Below are 20,653 nucleotides of genomic sequence, written 5' to 3' on the forward strand. Positions count from 1 at the left end.
CTCACAAAATTAACGTGAATCTTCTCATCATGACTTCGCATACTAATCGAGCCAATATTAAGATCCAATAATGCACTACTTATTATGCTGGATCAACGGGAAATCATATTGTAATTTTCTGTGCATGCTGTATTTGTTAACAATAAATATGAATTTTATAAAACCGTTGTTCGCGGCATAGAAAGAATGATGCGGCTCAACCTTGAGCCATTCTATGCGATCATGTGATACTAACATTCATAATACTCGGAGGTAATACACAGCATTTGTAATACGTAATAACAAATCTATATATGTATGCACTTATAATTCACATATTCACGAAGATATAGACATATGATACCAGCCTACCTACAAACCTATATCACACACTATTACCGCGTGTAATAATAAACTGTAGTACGTAAAATGCGTAATTTACGAACAATGGAATATAGATAGATATTGTATTGCTAGAAAAGGAAGTAGAAGTCATATGTTTTCGTAATTCGTAATAACCCGGCATCACAATTTTAACCTTTGTTTCAACAATTGTACAATATCTCAAAATTTAGGTAATATAATAGGTAATATTTTAGGTAAATCATAAGGCGCAATTAGGTATTAATATAAATATATGAAGTATAGTCGTAGTATGACAAATATAACATCCTAAGGGGGCATCCATTAATCACGTGAGGTTTTTGGGGGATAAAGGTTTGGGATCGTTCAAGTATTACGAAAGCAGATTTATTACAATTATTCACACCCTCGTCCCCCTTGTCAGCAAAAGTAAGCAAAACTCTTACCCCCTACCCCCATGCTTACGTAAACATTTTGCAATTAATGTAAAAAAATAAAAATACTATCTATGACGTAATCATCATCCAGACTCCTTTGCCCCCCATGTCAACCCAAAATAAGCAAATCAACAACCCCCCCGCCCCCTATAATGCTTTCGTAATACTTGAATGACCCCTTTGACAAAAAATCACAAAATATCACGTGGGGAAGGGAGGGGTATAGTAAGATGTCACGTGTAGCTATTTTTAACCTGCTTTTTTTTTTAATCCAGACATTTTCAAATAAAAAAAACAAAAAAATCCAATTTTGCCTCGTAACTAAAAATACACATGATGTTTGATGGGGAAGGGGAGGTAATTTTGAATATCACCACGTATCACCAAGAGAGAGGGAGGGTCCAAAAAATTTTTAAAAATTCGATCACGTGATTAATAGACGCCCCCCTAAACGTAATTTTTTAAGTGCTTTTTCTTAATGATGCAACTCATTCAATCTAGAGAACAATAGTTTAATAAATAAATATACGTGGGTGAGTTCAAGCAATTTGCTGGCGTGATATTTACTTTTACTTCGAAAAAAAACCTCCATTTCATTATGGAAAGATCATTTGTAACAACTATAGAGATTACTGAAAGCTCCACAATTTAGTTTGTTCGCCTGTCCATTTGGATTCTTGTTTGTCTGTATAATTTTTACAATATTGGAACCATAAAATATAGCTTTAATGTATTGCAAAAGGTTAATGAAATACTTCGGACAATACTTCATTACGAATACGTTTCAATGTCAAACAAACTATCAAAACATATATGTAGGATTAGAAAATGCTTTTGTTTAATTCTGTGGAAAATGGAAAGATGTGCATATTGATTTTTGTAGCTCAAACCATGCCAAATTAATTTCTGCTTGATTTCTAAATTAAAATGAAGCGCTAAATTACTGTAATTAGTCTGTACTCAATTATAGTTTTGAATAGTGTGCAATTAGTTGATAAAATTTTCTCATATATAATTGAATCGTACGTATTCTTTAGACCTTTATACTCGTAGACATTTCGATATTTAACATCTTACAATATTTCTGGGTAAAACTAAACTGGATTTTCATGACTGTTGTATGATTTCTATATATATTATCTATAGATTCTATATATATATTTCTATTTGAATATATTCTTAGTGTTCCATAAACAAGTTTCTCACAAAATAAAGTAAATAGAAAGAAATGATAAAACGTAAATAATAACGTTACATACAAATGTACTAAACAAAATATTAGGATCAATATAAATTATGCAATACTTATTATAGTTGAGATCGCATATTTAATAATTAAATTCGTAAAAAATTGTGAATAATATAAGAACATTCTGCCAATAAAATTGGACTGAGTTTTCCATACTTGTATTTGCAATATGATAACAATAAGATCGTATAACTATCGACGAACACAATAAAATAAAAATAAATAAATTGATGAAATAAATATAATAATTGCACTTTGGCACTTAATCTAATATGCTTAAGCTCATAATTTATATATCATAAATCAATAAATATAAAGTTAAACGTAATGTTTTTTATTTACTAAAAAAAGAAAAATAGAAATTTATACAGAAGCATTTCGTTAAACAAATCAATTAAATTTGCAACTTATTTCAAAATACTCATGTAATATCCTTAATAATATCTTGAACTATCAGGCCCAACCAGTAGAGATAACTTGAAATATCTATTAGTAATAGATCTATTTTAAGTGTGCCAAGTGAATGCACGGCTATTACAATTTTGCTTTTAGAACACGATTGGAAGTGAAGACATGGCCACCTAAAATATGGCTGGATGACAAACTATCATTTAGATATTTCGGCAAAAATCAAAAGACTAAGCGAGGTATTTATACTGCAATTGATGCAGCAAGTCATGCATTTCAGTGAGCGTTACCTAAGATAATTATTACAATGAATGAGATGCAATGTATTGTGACATTCAAACAGGGAAAGTAAAACAGTATAGAGAAAGGGTAATCTATTTGTAAGGACAAAATAATACAATATTCATCAAAATATGTAAAGATTTTTGTTAAGCACTAATATTACAAATTATTTTATGACAGCATCCGAGTCGGAAGGGTTAAAGAATTTATTGATGTATATATTTATGCCACAGACTACATTCCACGTACTGCATGGTCAAATTTCTGGTCTGGAACAGTATTTGATTGTAACACAATCTGTTATCTCACATAAAGGAATATTCATTTACTTATATGTACACCTTCATGCTAAGACAGATCATATTGCATATACCTGCATGATCAAATTTTTGCCTAGAATTTCCACGTACTTCTTTAGAGTCTACAATTTTTAACCAAATTATTTAAAATATCCCAAAAATTAAACAGTTAAATTTTTGTTCCTTTGGTATCAATTATGAGCCTCTACTATAATCTTTAATAAAAATATCGGTACAATATACAGTTATGTTGTTCCAACAAACAATTTAAAAAAGCGAATGCATTAAACGTCCCACTTTTCTGCATAACACAGATTCGAATACAATCTCACGCATATAATAAATAATATTATTAAATGTATAAAATTATTTTCCTTATAGATGCAATATTAATATAATTGTAATATTATTATTTTGCCTCAAGCTCTATTAAAAAATCATCACTGTCTCAATCATTTTTTTAATTTAAATTAAGGATTTAAATCTTAAGAAAAAAAAAACTTTTGAACATATGAAAAATATGTTGTAAGTTTGATATTAAATTGAAAAAATCAAAATATATTTTCATAAATGTCCAAATAGGTATATAAGAGGCAGTCTCTTGATTAAATTCCAGAGAATGCCACATCCTAAAGAGAAATGCCTTTCTTCCCAATACACTGATAACGCACAGTAAGGTATGCACACGATTCAGTTAACGGAAGAATATATTGAATATATTGGAAAACTTGAATCATATACTACCACACCAGCAACTAAATTTTGATGCTCATTTACTATCATAATTCAAACAAAATACTATAATTGTTACATGTAACAATTACACATAACAACATTGAAAAAAGGACTAGTGGGGCGCATGGCATTTAGCCTTAAGGCAAATTGCTGGAACTTTCCGTACCGAATATTACTATCTTTTTAAAAACTATTAACATTTTTGAAAAAATGTTACTTCGAAAAAATTAGATTTTTGAGAAACTATGAATTTGACAAAAAAATACTTTTTTTCAAAGCAATCGTACTGCTTTAACTGCATAGAGACGAAATATCGAAGCGCGTAAGCGACGCGTCGCCGTCTAACGGATGAACATTAGTACGGAACCCATTGGAATGTAAACAAAATTTATACTTATTGTTGAAATCTCTATAAAATATCTGATAATTTGATGTGCATATGTCTAATGATCATTTTTGACCGCCAGATGGCATTTTTTTTACTTTTTTTACTAGATCTCCGAAATCTCTAGACCTGCTATCATGATAATTTGATCAGTTCTTCATCTTGTTAATACAAGTAAAATGTTTTTTGAATTATTAAAATCGGGCGCTCCGTTCCCTTAAAAACTGAGTTACTGTTTTTGGCACCTTTTGTCCCATATCTTTTGCCAAAATATTTAGAAGGTTGAAACGTAAAGATATATAAAAATTTTCATTTTCGATTTTTTTGCAATTACTATAACTTGCCGCCTACGGGAAGTTAATAAATGAATACGAAAAATGTAGAAATTTAGTGCTATATTGATTTCCATTTGAAACAAGTGTTATTGGAAAATAAAATAACAATATTCCAAGCTCTAGAGTAGGTGTTAATTGCAAAAACATGCGCCGCACAATGTAACTAAATGTCACAGGTAGATAAAACTCATATGTAGATAAAACCTTCATATATAGATAGAAGTTTGAAATAAATGAATTGATTTGGTAATGATTGCATTATCAATTCATGAATAACCATCAGTAATTTGTAAGAATGTTTAATACTTCTATTCTTACAAAATATTGTCCACGTTAATAAAAGCGGCCGTGAAAGTAGTTGCGAATCAATTAAATAATAATTACCAAGACAAAAATTGCTAAAAATTAATTAACTTCCCGTAGGGCAAGTTATAGTAATCGCAAAAAATCGAAAATGAACATTTTTATAGATCTTTACGTTTCAAAACCTTCTGAACATTTTGGCATACCTTAAAAAAAAGGATGTATGTGTGTGTGTGTGCGTGTATGTATGTATGTTCGGATACAAATTTTCGTCGACGATTTCGGGATCACAGATCAACCGATTTGAATAATTCAAAAAACATTCGATTCGTATTGATAAGGAGACGTGCTGATTAGTTTTCGGCAAAGGCAGGTCTAGCCGTTCCGAAGATACAAGGCAAAAAGTGCCGAAAACGGTAACTCAGTTTTTAAGAGAACGGAGCGTCCGATTTGAATTCAAAACACATTTTATTTGTATTGACCAAATGAAGAACTGTTCAAATTTTCAATTCAAAAGCAGGTCCAAAGACTTTGGAGATATGGAGGAAAAAGTAAAAAAATGAGCCATTTGGCGGTCAAAAATGAACATTAGACATATGTACATCGTATTATCAGATATTTTAGAGAGATTTTAACAATAAGTATAAATTTTGTTTACATTCCAATGGGTTCCGTACCAATGTTTACGCGTTAGACGGCGACGCGGCGCTTACGCGATTGATATTTCGTCTTTATGCAGTTGAAGCAGTACGATTGCTTTGAAAAAAAGTTCAGAATTTCAAAATATTTCAAAATAAATGATTTAATGTAGAATGATTTAATGTGGTTCAAAGTTCTATTAAAAGTTTCAAATCATTGATCAACTTTTATTGATTATTGTTACTGATTATTTTTAATTACTCGAATTTTGAATTGCGGTACGGGAAGTTCCAGCAATTTGCCTTAAGGCACGATGCCCTAATTGCCTTAAGACAGAATTCCACTTACAGCTAGTTAATCTCCACTTTGAGATATAAGTAGTGAAGAATATCAATAGTCTTCATTATTTACTATAATGAAAAACATGTTTCCGTCAAACGCACGACGCACACAACTTCAATAATTTCTTACGTCGGCATACCGGCAATACGTGGTATAATGTGGTGGAAACCACTCTCAGTCAGATGTTCTCTCAGAAGTTTACGGGCGAAGCAAAGAGCCAAGATACCGTTGTTAAGAATTGACCGTTTCAACAAAACCAAAGCAACGGATTCCTGTTTCCACGTATTAAACACAAACGCAAACATATATACGCTAACAAATTATAATGTTCAATTGACACAAAATGCGTGCGGCAATATATGAAGTTCTTATGGCATAATTTTTGGGTAAGTATAGCAGAAGCAGAGTACGCATATTAATTTGCAATTAATTTATTATCTCTGTGATTTTTTTATATGAATTTTATCAGAAGTTCAGAAGTAGGCCATGAAATGCGTTTACGCAGAATGTTACTTGTAGTACTCATGTGATTATATCAAATACAATAAGCAATATTATTTATGCAGTTTATAAACCAAATAATTACAGCTCTAGCTGTAATATATATATATTTGTAATATGGTGTCCCAGAACTCAACGTCAAGCCGAAACGGGTTGGGGAGCGTCCATTAATCACGTGATGTTTTAAGGGAGAAGGGGGGTTTGACAGAAAATCACGAAATATCATGTGGGGAGGGAGGGGTATAGTAAGATATCACGAGTATTCATTTTTAAAATATTTTTTTCAAAAAAATTCAAACATTTAAAAAAAATCCACAGTTTTTTACGTAACTAAAAATACACGTGATGTTTAGTGGGGGAGGAGGTGTAATTTTGAATATCACCAAGGGGCAGGGGGGATCCAAAAATCCTTAAAAACTCGTTCACATGATTAATGGACGCCCCCTTGATAGTATTGACAGAAACTGTCCTGAAGAAAATTAGAAAAAAAATTAGCTCATGTTGTTTGGAAATTATCAGCATTTAAGTGCAACCTAGGGCTTTGGTAAAATTGTGATCATTTTTGGGTTATTGTAGTTAATTTTTATTATTTATCTTTAACTTTGGAACCGTTAATTAGGATCACAGTAAAAAATAATAAAATATAAGGAAGTTTTACTTATTATGAAATTACATCATAAACTTGATAAAATGCGCCAATTTTTTTATGAAACTTGCCAAGACACTTTGGTACAGTTTTTTTAAAGGAGGGCTTCTCAAATTCGACCGATTTTAAAAGTATACTTTAACAAATGTAAACTGTTTTTTTTAAAAAATATATTTACTGTTATGGTTTTAAAGTTTAAATAAACAAAAGTAATAAAAATTAGCACCAATAACCCAAAAAGGATCACAGTTTCAAGAAAGCTTTAGACTGGACTTTTAAAAGCTCATAATTTTCAAACATGAGGTTATTTTTTTCTATTTACTTCAGGACAGTTACGGTCAATACTATCACCCCGTTTCGGCTCGACGTTGAGTTCAGGGACACCCTGTGTTGTCTAACTGGAGTAATACATAACAATTATCTATAAAAAGTTTTTAGAACTTGAAACTTCTAACACCCAGAAGTGCTTCAGTATTAAACTAATTCTTCAAAAAACTTCAATAACTACAAAATGTGAACTCGATATGTAAATTATAGTTGCCAAAATTTATTTATTTATTAAATTATTGTGCATAATCAATTATCAATAGTAAGGAAATTAATATTAGCAGCTCCTCCACATATATCACTACTAAAATTTTGTATAATTCATTTATAAGTAATTATTCCAACAATTCTATCCGTATCTAAACAACATTTAAACTTTATAACATGTAATAAAAATATAAACAGATTTAAAAGCTAAATGTAAATAGAGTCATAATGGTTAAAAAGAATCCAGAGTAATAAATATCACGGTCATTATTAAGTATATTGCAATTAATGCTACGGTCTCATTGTTCATTAAAAACGTTAAATAAATAAACAAATGATAAATGATTTACAACCTCATTGTGTAAAGCATGTACAAATTTAAAATATTAAAAATAAAAATGTATTTGTAAAGAAACTGTTTTAGAAATTAAATTTCTGTTATTCTTCCTTTATATATAATAAAGTACATTAAGGTTAAAAAAACGCATCTATTATTAAGTGATAAGATTAATAATAAAATAGAATATGTAAAGGTATATAATGATATCAATATAAAAAGGAATATATTGATAAATTAAAAAAAGATATACGATTAACATATAAGAATAACAAAAAAAGGACGTGGAAGCACTTTCAATAGTTATTAATAATTGATTCTGATATTAATTTCATTTTCATAATCAACCTTATACAATACGAGGAAACTCATATGTGGTTGATTTCCTTCTTTTAGTGAAACCAAAATTTTCAATTTAGCACTATTTAAGAGATTTGTAAATCTCTATCTCTTTATGAAATTATGATCTTAGAACAAGTTTTATAGCAAAAAAAATATAAAAAAATCCACGCAATAAAATATTCAAATTAAAATAATGCACATAAGTGAAAAAATGCACGGAGAGCACATAAAAAATATCTGTAATTAAATAATTATATAAATATCAAAATAGTTAGAAAATAATCTTGAATTATAAAATGAATATTTGAATTATTTTTCCAGTTTTAAAGCAAATCTATTGATAATGTTATTATGTTTTGAGTAAGACATAACATGCACATTGTACGTGTATATTTAACCTTGATGAATAATCGTATATTGCATTACCAGCACTATAACAAACGTTTATTATATAAATTATGTCATATAAATAAATTTGAAGTTATTTTGTTTACTGATATAACTTTGATTATGTCATACTTTTTTGCTATTTATGCGTCAATTTTAGTATAGAGAAAATGTAAGAACGTGTTAAATATATTAATTAATTAAAACGCTGCAAAAAATTTAATTCGAACAACGAACTACATATCATAATATGAACTTATAAGACGTATATTTTATTCCCACAGTTTAGGATTGTAATAGATCACGAGAGTTTCGATACTTATTGGTTTTACCTATTATTATAAATATACTGACGGTGAGGTAATATATTTTCAAGATATTTGTCAGAAAACCTTGAAAACAAATGACTATTTATTTTTCAATTTTGTATAAACCTGAATTTCATTTTTAAAGTAATGCGTTTGATAGAATCTTATGTTTCTATCTAGCATATCTAAAAACACTTCTAAATCTGCATGATTGAGAAGAAGCTTCTTGAATTAATCGAAGAAAAAATAATACAAATCCAGAAATGAACATGATGGTAATTTAAAATGAAATAACATTAAAACTTGATTTGCCTATTGCAGGAATATAAAATATAACTAATTGAGACTGTAATGTTTTTTGACAAAATTGAACAGATTTAAACAGACAGCATTTAAGCTGCGGTTTGGGGCGCAAGGCCGACGCTAGGGGATTCCAAAATAAATTTTTTTGGACAACATTTTTTTTTAAACACAGAGGGGGGCGCGGTATGAAAAGGTTGGAGCCACTGACTGAAGTAGACGTGAAAGAAAAGTTTAAGAGATACTTCTTAAAGTGTTTCAAGTATTACGAAACAATCAAAATATGAGAACTAACACTAATGATTGTTATTATGACAATGTGATTTTTCATATTTTTCTTGAGAACTGTCACATTTTTATGTGATAGAAAACCAAAACTAAGTGTAAAATCTAGTGGATCCGTATATTAAGCGACAAATGCTAATAGTCATTTCTGAGAGACTAGAACGTACCAAAATAGCCTCCTATAAAAATAGAATCCATCTAGTCTTCGCTGATATATGTAATACACTCATAAAACTGGAGCATGCGGAAGAGAATTTGCGGACCAGAAAGTTAGGTTATCCAGAAAGAAATGACATGTCAAACGCAATTATTTGGATTACACTAGAATAATTCATATTTAACGAAAGTAAGCTGAGTTAATATGATAATATACATCAGCATTCATATTTATCATAAATTAAAATCAAATTCACACATTTAAAATAAATTGTCCACTATTTTCCACACAATATACAAAAATAACCAACGTATTTTCAATCGCCGTTATAATCCAAGTCCTACGATGGCACACCGTCACAATAAAATTATCACACAATATCACAGTTTATTAATTGATTTTGATTGACATATTAGGACTCATACCTTTTCTTTCGCCCTTCCAGCATGTTTTTGCACAGATTTGGCGAGCAGAGCACCTTTACTTTCGGCCATCTTGCACTTTACCACCCAGCCAAAGCCAACTGTACTACTGATTCACTAAACACCGTGCGCGTCCGCATGAAGCCGGACTGTGAATGAAATATTGTGTAACGACGAAAATGGCCGTCGACATAATTTCCACTTCTGGTGATAGATGGACCTAGTGAAACAAAACAGATGTTATCAGGATATTCAAATTGGCGCGACGTTTAACTGTCATTTGATGCAGCTGTAATTTGAGTTTATTATTATAAACAATATCTTATTTTTTTTGTATTGTAAATGTTAACAATACATATTATTTAGACGAGTCAATACCGGCAAAATTAGAAGGTTCTCAGAAACAGTTTTTGTTCATTTTTGTTTACTAACATTTTTCAAATTCAGAAACGTTTCAGAAGGTGTAAAAGTTTTTTTAATATATAAACAACATGTATGCTATTCATATAAGGAAGTAAAGCTTTTAGTGGATTTCTTTCTAACAAATTAAGTTAAGCAAAAATATATTTCATTTCAGTGTTAATAGTTAATACGAGTACAGTTGTTTCATTATTTCAATATTTACATCATAAATAATTCCTGTGATGATCAATAAATATTTTTTGGGTTTTATAATTGCCAATTCCAGCATATTTAAAATTAATCGATTCCCATCTTGAATTAACTTTAATATAATGAGCTTCATATATTGGGGCCTTTCAAGTATTACATAAGCACTATAGGGGGGCGGGGGGTTGTTGATTTGCTTATTTTGGGTTGACATGGCGGGCAGGGGAGTCTGGATGATGATTATGTCATAGGTAGTATTTTTATTTTTTTACATTAATTGCAAAATGTTTACGTAAGCATGGGGGTAGGGGGTAAGAGCTTTGCTTACTTTTGGTGACAAGGGGGATGGGGGGGGGTAAATAATTGTGATAAATCTGCTTACGTAATACTTGAACGATCCCATTCTAGCAGTTTGGCTTTTTTAGGACACAATTATTCACCTTTCTTACTTATTTAAAAAAGTCCATGAATCAGCTCAAATAATGAAATAAATAATAATCTATTGTAAATTATAAGGTAAAGATCACAATTTTAAGAACAAAATCATATCTCAAAAACTAAAGATACCTAAAAAATCCCTCTTCTGACATTTTGCTCAATATACTTTGAACCACACAAGAAATATTTTTTATGTAAATATTGATTATTTATTTAAAAAAAAAATTAATACACTAATATTTTTCAAAAAACACTAAAAGCTTTCTTATTCCTTATGTAAATAACACGTATTATTCACACAACAAAAAAAAAAATATCTCTCTTCTGAAACCTTTGTGAGTTTAAATAAATAAAAAGGAGACTTTCCGCAATTCTTTTTTTTTGACAGGGCAAATTATTCACGAATTGTTTGAAAACATTACCTTAGAATACATAGTTAGCAAATGAACTTTATTGGGAAAAATAACTTTAGTTATGTTTATTACCTGATTATTTTGGATCACAAACTAAATAATATGAAAACCAGCAATTGCTGATGGGACTAATATGTTTAAAAGTATGTTGAAAGCAAACACTAAATACTTAAAAAAATATGTAATCTAATCACGTGTAAATACATAAGCCGAAATAAAATATTAGTAATGTTCTCTTACTTTGTATTATAAATCTATTTTATTCTTTTATCAATATCGATATCATAATAAAAATCATACATAAATAAGGCAATTTGCCATTAAAATGTAATCTATTGTAAGAAAATAGAAAATAAATGTCACAACTTATAACTATATAAAAGATGAAAATGCTCGTAAAATTGAAATAAGAAAATTCTGCTTATACAATGTAACATAAAAGAGAACAATGACACTAGGACAATACATACAGACTTTGTAATATATACTATATTCACATTTCAATTTTACTATAAAGCAATAATCATGAAAAAACTTACATAATAAATCATTATAACTATTCGATAATGCTTCATAGTAACATTAATGAAAATAAGAATTTAAAACATAACATTAAACAACTATTATATAGTAATGTTTAAACCAAAACGTATGCAACACACAACCAAGAGCCAAACACCAATCATTATCAGACAGACTAATCATCACATACAAATGTACATGGTCCTAATTATGACTAACCATACATAAATATTATTTATGTACACATAAAAATATATACCAAGGAAGGACGATTTTCTTTTAAAATCGAATCAACTCTAGGAATTTCAAGACCAAATTGGTAGATTTCGAATATAACATATTATTGTGATGTAACACAATGTATTACAAATTAGACAGTACAATAATTTTTATAAAGTGAAAATATTTGAGACTAAACATAATAAATGTAAAATTTGAAGTATTATTCATCAAAGTATTAGAGATTGGAAATAATATACTCATAATGTACAAAAATTATAATAGTAAGTTTACTCTGGTTTAAAACTTCTGAAAATTCTCAAGCATTTTTATTTTATAATCAGGCATATAAGGAAATATTGAAAAATAATATCAAATACGAGAATTTGCAATATTGCAACCACCATATTTTGAAAATGTTATTCCACTTAAAATATGTTCATAGAAAATTTAGAAAAAAGATGGATATTCAAAAAACCGTAAAACTCTACCAGTTTTTCTGCTATCTTTCCAGATGAAATTTTGCATTAAATTGGTCAATTTTCAATCATCGGGATGTACAGCTTAGTATATATGATTTACAATCGATTCACAACTGTTCCTCTAGCATTCTGGGTCCAACCACACCTTTAATTCAGCATCACATTCACATTACAAAATATAGCTTTAATTGGCTTCACCATCTTCCAGCTTCCGTTTCTTTCCCCGAGCTGGTGAATCAGCTGAAAAATGTAAAAAAATCTAATGTAAAAAATGTATTTGAAAATACATATCCAACACAATAAAGCATGAGTATATATAAGCTAACCAAACTACTGTGGTTACGACGTTTGCACATCATCATTTCGAAATATATTGTAATCAAGATATCCTCAAAAACCAAAATAATTTCCTATTGTCTATAACAAAATTACTGCATGCACAAATTAAATAATTATTTCAATATTGTTCTCACCATCATTTGCTTCCGCTGTAGCAGCTTGGTCTTCCTCTGCTTCTTCTTCTTCTTCCTCCTCTTCAATTCCATCTTCATCATCTTCTTCCTCATTGCCTTCTTCTCCTGCTTCATAATCAGTTTCATCACTCATGTCAAGAACATTATCATCAAACACCGCTGAAAGTCCTAGCTCATTATTTCGAGCATTTCCTTCTTCATAATAGTCAGATGAATCTACAAATTTAAGATCTGTCATTATAAGAGATTACAAAAATAATTAATCCAGTTGAAAACTGCAGCCACATAAGATAATCAATAAATTATTCACCTTAAACTTAAAATTTACCAAAAATTAATGTTTTTTATTGTACCATTTTAATCTTTATAAGTACATTGTCCAATATTTAAGATAATTATTTGAACAAATATTTATTTATTTTGCTAAAGAATTTTGATAATGTAAATGTATAATTAAAATCACACTAGATAACAGAACATGAATATCAACAAAACATTCAGAATATTTCATCTAAGAATCAAATCCAATACAAAATACTGTCATTCCATTCGAAAAATTTGTGAGTCAAGCTTTCTCTCTGTTTCAGAACTATGCTTACAATATAGTGATCCTGCCAATGAAAGCATTCCCATCACAGTGAGCAATAGAATTGGAAATGATGTGTACCCATTCCTAGTTTCGGGGCTTTCTCCATCAGAAATATCAAGATTTGCAAGATCTATGTCCAACCCACCTCCTGCAAACCCCAAAATTACGCTCTTGGGGTAATGCTCTTATTTCATTTGATATTTGATACAACATTTAAAGAATAAAATTTCCTCAAGTTATAGAAAAACATTTTCCAAGAGCAATTGTATTCCAAAATATAATTTTAAAATAGCTCAGTAGAAGTATGATAAATATTGTAGCAGAACATACATTATTCATACTTCTTTTAGTAATAATAATAAAACGTTTTAGAAAGAGCAAGGTTCAGTTAAGTAGTACTCATCGTTTTAAATTTGCCTAATCGTTTCTTTCTTTCAGCAGAATGGGAGTGGCAATAGCGTTTGCATGGCATAACATAGTTCAAGAGAAAAAATTAATGCTATTATATTTAATAAAATTTTACCTTCATCTGATTCATCTGTTTCTTCTTCATCCTCATTTCCATTTTCTTCCTCATCATCAAAAAATTCCACTTCACTTTCATCCTCCTCATTGTCCAAATCAAAACTAATAAAATCAAAATAGAATAAAGCATTTAAATTATGACATACAAAGAAACATTTTAGTTATAAAATATTATTTTAACATACCCATCCAAATATTTAAGTGAAGGAATAAGTTCAAATACTTTGACTTTATAATCTTCAATTGATGTGACTTCATTGTTAAAAAGATCAAGATTTTTCAAATGTTTTAGTTCCTTTAAAGGTAGCAATGTTTCCAAATCTTTTATTTTGTTCCCAGAAAGATTCAAATGAGTAAGGTTTGGACTTGTGTGTAACAAATTTAGACCAACAGATATCCTAAATAAATAAAACAAAAGATTAATATGTAATAAATAATAAATATTTTCATTTCAATATATTGAAACTTTGACATTCAGAAAACTTGAGATACATATTCTCCTAGCATATGTACCTGTTATCGGAGAGTTCTAGCCTTTTTAGGTTGGGTAATTTTGGAAATCCTTTTAATGATGTAAGGCCAACATTAATGAGACTCAAACTTTTTAAATTTGTGAATTCATCAGTGAGACCAATAATAGTAGTGCTCCGACAGTTGTCCAAATTTAATTCAATAATCTAAAAAAGACAAATGTATTAACAACGGTCATCAAACATAATAATTGATAATAATTACAAAAAAAAAAATGTTATTGACAATTGCTATTGAATTTTGTAAGTTTTCAAAATTTCAGAATGATCTAATTTACTCATCTTCATGTTTAATTTAACCGAATATACAGTTTTTATACAATCATTATTTAGTTTTAGAAATTTTTACGTTGCTAACCACTTTTTGAACGGCATGCTCTCTGGCGCCATAAGTATAAACGCGCGTCCGATGACTACATACAAACGACAAGAACAGTCTAGCACGAGCTTTGTAAAGTGAAAGAGTAGAAGTGGGTGCTGACGCCCAGCCCCCGAACTCAATTAAATAAGTGATGTTTGAGCACTAAAATAAGCCTTAACATGGAATTAGCAATATGAGTTATGTGTTAACAATTGTTTTGATAGCGAAATTCGAGTCTTTTATACTTAAAACTGTTGTCAAAATTCTACAATGCAGTGTAACAGCAATGGCGGCGATATTATGAAACGTCGCAATTCCAATATGGCCGAATTCCCAATATATGAATTGGTGCAATGAAATTAAATTTTACAACCTAAAAAAAGTGTCAGTCTTCAAAAATACTAAAATGATGCAAAGCGATAATTCGTAATATATAATTTGCTATGGCATCCGGCTAAAATTATTTGTTTACATTTATCACGCGGCGAAAACAAAGCCGACTCTCGATGCACTTCGCAACATGGTAGTAAAGTTGAGAATGAGATATTTAAAGTTATGGGCGCGAAAATAATATTGTTGACTTGTAAATGATGGATGGTTGATTATGTAAGATAAAGAATTGTTTTGAATTAATTAAACGTTGGATCGACCAAATAATATCAATTTAATCTTAATTTTACAACATGGCGTCAATAGTAAAAAAACTGTTTAGCTAATGTAATAATTAATTAACAATTCATTAATCATAGTTTTCGCGAATAAATTAAATAGAATGTGAAATTAAATGTGATTTTCACGAAATTTTGATTTTAGCACAGTAACTGGAATCCAGAGCTTTTGAGATGACGTCGAAGATGTAACTTCTCCCATATGATACTTTCATGCAAATTTTAAAACAATAATATCAAGCTTGATAAAGCTCAACACTTTGTTGTTTGCAGAAAATAAAAATATGAATGGATGGAATATATAGAACAATACTCAATATAGAAAATATATAAATGTGGATATTCGAACTAAATTTGTAAGACCGCATTGTCAAAATGATCAAATATGTCGTGCTCACGTAATAAATGCGTTAAATATTATTTAACTGGTATATTAACCGAATTATTACGTTTGCCGAGCAGTAATTAGTAAAATATAGCCAAATATGATTAAAAGAAACGTTACTCACTTCGCTAGGAGTTCTGCCCCGTTTCTCTAATTCTATTCTCTTCTCCATTTTTTCTCAGATAGTACACTAACACAATATTATAATCCTTTATTTATTGTGTAAAATCACACCACAAAATCACTAAAAATGACCCACGTACTAGCACACGGCTTGGCTTTCAAAACAGGAATGACGGACATCAGTAATGGCCGACTTGAAGAACGTAGTGGCTCTACTCTGGCCACTGTTGAACCTGTCAGAAGATTGCTAGCGTCGTCCCTTTCTCGTCTAGTGTTAAATGTTCTACGCCAAAAGAGATGGTATAATGCGTCAGTCGATTCAATCGCACGGTCGCGGCGTACACACAATAAACAAGCCAGCGCGGGAAACCTTGGAAGCGCAACTCGTACTACTTTTGTAAGCGGCTTCGATATGCGGCGTATCTGTCATGCTTGCGCTAATGTTGCCTTATTGTGAAGAATATTTGAATAAAACGCGCTTTTTTAACAATATAATTCTATTAATGGACAGATCTGATGTGAAATATGCTATTTAAAAAAAATCAATGCACAAAATGAAATGAAAAAATATTTACACTAATTATGGTAATTTAAAAGAATAATTAGACTCTTAAATCCTTAAAATGTGTAAAGCTTAAGCTAGGCGAAGTTTATAGTTTGTACTTTTATTTTATTTTAATAATAATCATTTTATTTTCTTTGACCTTTTAACTTTACAATCAAACACTTCAATCAAGATGTTGGTTTTTTCTTTTGAAAATTTGTGCTACGAGATTCATATTCTTTAAGAGCAACATTTATTTCGTCTTTCTTATTTTGTCTTCAATATAATCAACATTTTTATATATTTGTTGCAGATATTTTATTTTGCTACAATAGATATGCTTGATACAATATGCTTTAATAGAGTACAATGTTCGTGAGATTTAAAAGGTTTCATGATATATTTTTTAATATAAGATATAGTATACTATATCTATATTACGTAATTCCAAGTTAGGCATATTGTTTCCAATAAGCCGTTCCACAAAGGGTAGTTTTTAATAATCTCTACTGTACAAAAGATATAAGTATTACTTTGATCTCGCTATTCAATGCAAAAACATAGCATATGGAAATAAAATTAATAGACATAAAATTAAATTTAAAGATATCACTGAAAAAATAAGGATTTGAAAAGAAGTTCAATAGTTTTCTCTTAAACAATTTTATTATACATCATAAAAATATTCTAATACGAATTAACAATCATATATGTTCATGCATACATTCATTTGTATGTATGTATTTTTATATAATTTTAACAACATCGACATAAATTATTTTAAGATTTAAACATTGATATACCGTCATCAATATTTCTTCCAAAATGATACAGGTTATGGTAACTTTTAAATGATCTGATTGTCTAAATAATTAATATTGGATGAAATAACAAATCTTTCTTCGAAACCAAAGATTAGTCAGAGGTTTAGAATATTTTTTCTACATTTATAATGATATTTCATGTCTTGATATTTGCATAAAAGTGCATAATATCGTAGTTTAGAATTTATTGCATTAACACTAGATTATTTTAACTACTAGAAAAAAAGAATTAAATTTCGTGCTTTGTACAGCAGTACTTTAAATCGTAGGCATTATATGTCTATTAAAATATTAGGCTCTATTTTTAACCAATATTACGTTTAGTTTATATTTATTTATTTGAATCGATAATATAGAAGTTATTTCTTAAATATTTTTTTTATAGTTTTGATTTAAAATAGCTAACCAGCAAGTACATATATACTAGTATAGAGGATTGAGGATCGCCAATGTTTCTATCTTTTATAAAAATTTCCACATTTACAAATAATGCAAAATACAATCATTTGAATTAACATATTAATTATTTTATATTTTTCTTTCGCCTAAAGCAAATTGATTATATATATTCTCTTATTTTTCATTATTCTATGATATATGCATATATTTGTGGTTCAAACATGGATAAACTAGAATTAAATAGGTTCAATAAATTTCTACGTATTTTAACATTCATCTTTAACACTATCAAATTATTATACAGAAGTAATTAAATCAATTTCAGCAGTTGTATTGACGACCTCAAATTTTAAACATTATTTTGTGCTTGAAGAATATCAAAGAATTTAAGAATTTCTCAATTATTTATATTGTAATAGGATTTTTAGTTACAATGCACGTTCGTCTAATGGGATAGAATTTTAAATTTAGTTTCAATTTATGGAAACTTCTTATTTTAGTGATGATCTAGATATGAATTGGACAGGTTGCCACAAAATGAGGCCTTAGTCTTTGAATAATTGATTTATTTTTTAATATTGTATTCTAATATAATTTACTGCCGTATTTTCAATATTGATGAAATATAAATATTTTCGAATAAGTCAATTAACAACATTTATAACTATACATGTATAATATATACATTTAAATATGAATACCTTTTGAAAGAGTCCACTTGAATGTTATAAATCTAAAAATCATTGACACAAAATACACTAATAATTTATAAATAAGCTCGTATGTCCATATAATGATATTATTATATTGTTATGATGATCTATACATATCATATATTTTATAAAAATGCACATTCGCTAACTTTATATGAACACTAACATGAGGAAACCGAATTTTATATAATTGTTTCTTAATACGCAAAATTCTGGAATTTGCCTAATCAGTCAAGTACATCTATCTACTTGACAAAATAACACAATTTCGCTTACACGATAAAAAGGTATTAAACTGAATTTGTATTATAACATGAAATATTTTGGCTTATATCACAAATTGATCAATAGCAATGTTTGATGAAATTTAAAATCCTTTGTTAGTATGCAAAATAATATGATATATAATTGGCATAAATTATACTGACTGTGAGCAATATTGTTGTTATATACGAGGTCTGTTCAAAAAGTACCCGGAATTTTCGTTTTTTCAAAAAAATATTTATTTATTCGTCTACATTAATGTGGTCCCCTTCAAAGTAGTCCCCCCCAGATATAATACACTTATGCCAGCGTTTTTTCCAATTTTCGAAGCACCCTTGATATTCACTTTTTGATATGTCCTTGAGCACTCTCAGCGATTTTCTTCAATCGAGGAAAACCGCCGTCCTTTCATGGGTCTCTTCAACTTTGGGAATAGGAAAAAGTCACACGGAGCCATATCTGGTGAATTTTTGCACTTTGCAACACTTTATTTCATTTTTTACGCAAAATTTAATACAAATTCTTTGACTTTTCAATTCTTCCATTGTAAAAATCGCCGAGCTCAGAAAAACACGTCGAACCTTAGCGACTACCACAGACAAAGTAAACAGTGAATATAGCTGAAAATTTCATCATACTTTAGGGGCATGTATACCAACACAATAAAAAAAAAATTTTGACAATCAGACACTCCAGACCCGCGAAATTTAATTATTAGTAATTCCGGGTACTTTTTGAACACACCTCGTATATATATATATATATATATATATATATATATAATATCTATATATATTCATATATATTTGTAAAATTTTGATTTTGATATATTATATATTAGTTAGGTTTAAAAATTGAGCGTTGCTTCAAATAAAAAATGTATGAATGTTTTTAAAATTTTTTTAGAAATCTATACGTTTCGGCTAACATTCTAGCCTTCATTCAGTGGACATGCCAAAATTTGGTATCCTTAATGAAAATACTATGCTCCATGTATTAGAATGTGCTCGTTACAACAAACCACACAAATGTATAGATATTTAGTAAGTTATCGAAACTGTGTACTGACTGTTCTGAGTTTGGGATTTTTTCTAATTCATAGAATTTAGACCATAGAGTAATAGTGTTTTCGTTAATTGTCATATAAGGATACCAAAATTTGATACTGAATGAAAGGTAAGACGTTAGACGAAATGTATAGATCTCAAATAAATTTTGAAAAACATATCCCTAATCAATTATTTCAATTTTTTTATTAGCTTTCAATTGCGATCAATGATAGGATTTTGTTCAAGCGTTCAAAACTTTAAGTGGTTAAATGCATCGGCTTAATTATTCTCTACTAAAATAAGACAGGCTACCATAGGCTACCTTATTGCTACATTCTTTGCTTCGAATATAATAGATAAAATTGCCACAAATTTTTGTAGCTTATTTTGATGTCTCGATGGAATCAATCCAATTTTTGTAAACTCTTGTTTGTTGCCCATTAATGACCATTATTTAATCTTGAATCAGAATAATTCTGCCAATTATACAGCAAAAAATAATTTTCATAATTATATCAAAATAATTGGCAATATTTCAATAATATTTA

General features: G+C 29.0%; 2 protein-coding genes across 6 annotated transcripts in view; both read right to left on the reverse strand.

Annotated features, from left to right (window-relative positions):
* Nucleotides 1-10,119, reverse strand: part of LOC113371503 (amphiphysin) — a 51,797-nt gene extending 41,678 nt beyond the window's left edge. For both annotated transcript variants that reach the window (XM_026612128.1, XM_026612126.1), the window contains exon 1: nucleotides 9,979-10,119. In XM_026612128.1, the coding sequence (XP_026467913.1) occupies nucleotides 9,979-10,047 (69 nt within the window). In that variant the 5' untranslated portion in view covers nucleotides 10,048-10,119. The remainder of the gene's footprint in view (nucleotides 1-9,978) is intronic.
* Nucleotides 10,120-12,475: 2,356 nt separating this feature from the next.
* LOC113369983 (acidic leucine-rich nuclear phosphoprotein 32 family member A) lies at nucleotides 12,476-16,452 on the reverse strand. Of its 4 annotated transcripts, none has more exons than XM_026610619.1 (6): nucleotides 16,314-16,452; nucleotides 14,759-14,922; nucleotides 14,431-14,643; nucleotides 14,244-14,347; nucleotides 13,132-13,326; nucleotides 12,476-12,898 (listed from the first exon to the last, which is right to left on the reverse strand). In XM_026610619.1, the coding sequence occupies exons 1-6, from the start codon at nucleotides 16,359-16,361 to the stop codon at nucleotides 12,843-12,845; spliced, it is 780 nt and encodes a 259-aa protein (XP_026466404.1). In that variant the 5' UTR covers nucleotides 16,362-16,452; the 3' UTR covers nucleotides 12,476-12,842. The 4 variants fall into 4 exon arrangements, with proteins under 4 accessions (XP_026466404.1, XP_026466406.1, XP_026466405.1 ...); XM_026610621.1 differs by having other exon boundaries at nucleotides 12,478-12,893; nucleotides 13,166-13,347; XM_026610620.1 differs by having other exon boundaries at nucleotides 12,478-12,893; nucleotides 13,163-13,347.
* Between the last annotated feature and the right edge of the window lie 4,201 nt (nucleotides 16,453-20,653).

The sequence above is a fragment of the Ctenocephalides felis genome, unplaced genomic scaffold (genome assembly GCF_003426905.1).
Source record: "Ctenocephalides felis isolate EL2017-DRISC unplaced genomic scaffold, ASM342690v1 CF-g0.4_SCAFFOLD_01492, whole genome shotgun sequence".
NCBI lineage: Eukaryota > Metazoa > Arthropoda > Insecta > Siphonaptera > Pulicidae > Ctenocephalides > Ctenocephalides felis.

What these genes read in the sequence shown, in the direction of transcription:
- LOC113369983 (XM_026610618.1), bottom strand. Translation starts at nt 16,361, where the DNA reads ATGGAGAAGAGAATAGAATTAGAGAAACGGGGCAGAACTCCTAGCGAA. An exon ending in CTAGAACTCTCCGATAACAG is followed by an intron (nt 14,644 to 14,758) that starts GTACATATGCTA and finishes TTATTTATTTAG; the next exon opens with GATATCTGTTGGTCTAAATT. An exon ending in AACAGATGAATCAGATGAAG is followed by an intron (nt 13,348 to 14,243) that starts GTAAAATTTTAT and finishes TTAAATTTGTAG; the next exon opens with ATTCATCTGACTATTATGAA.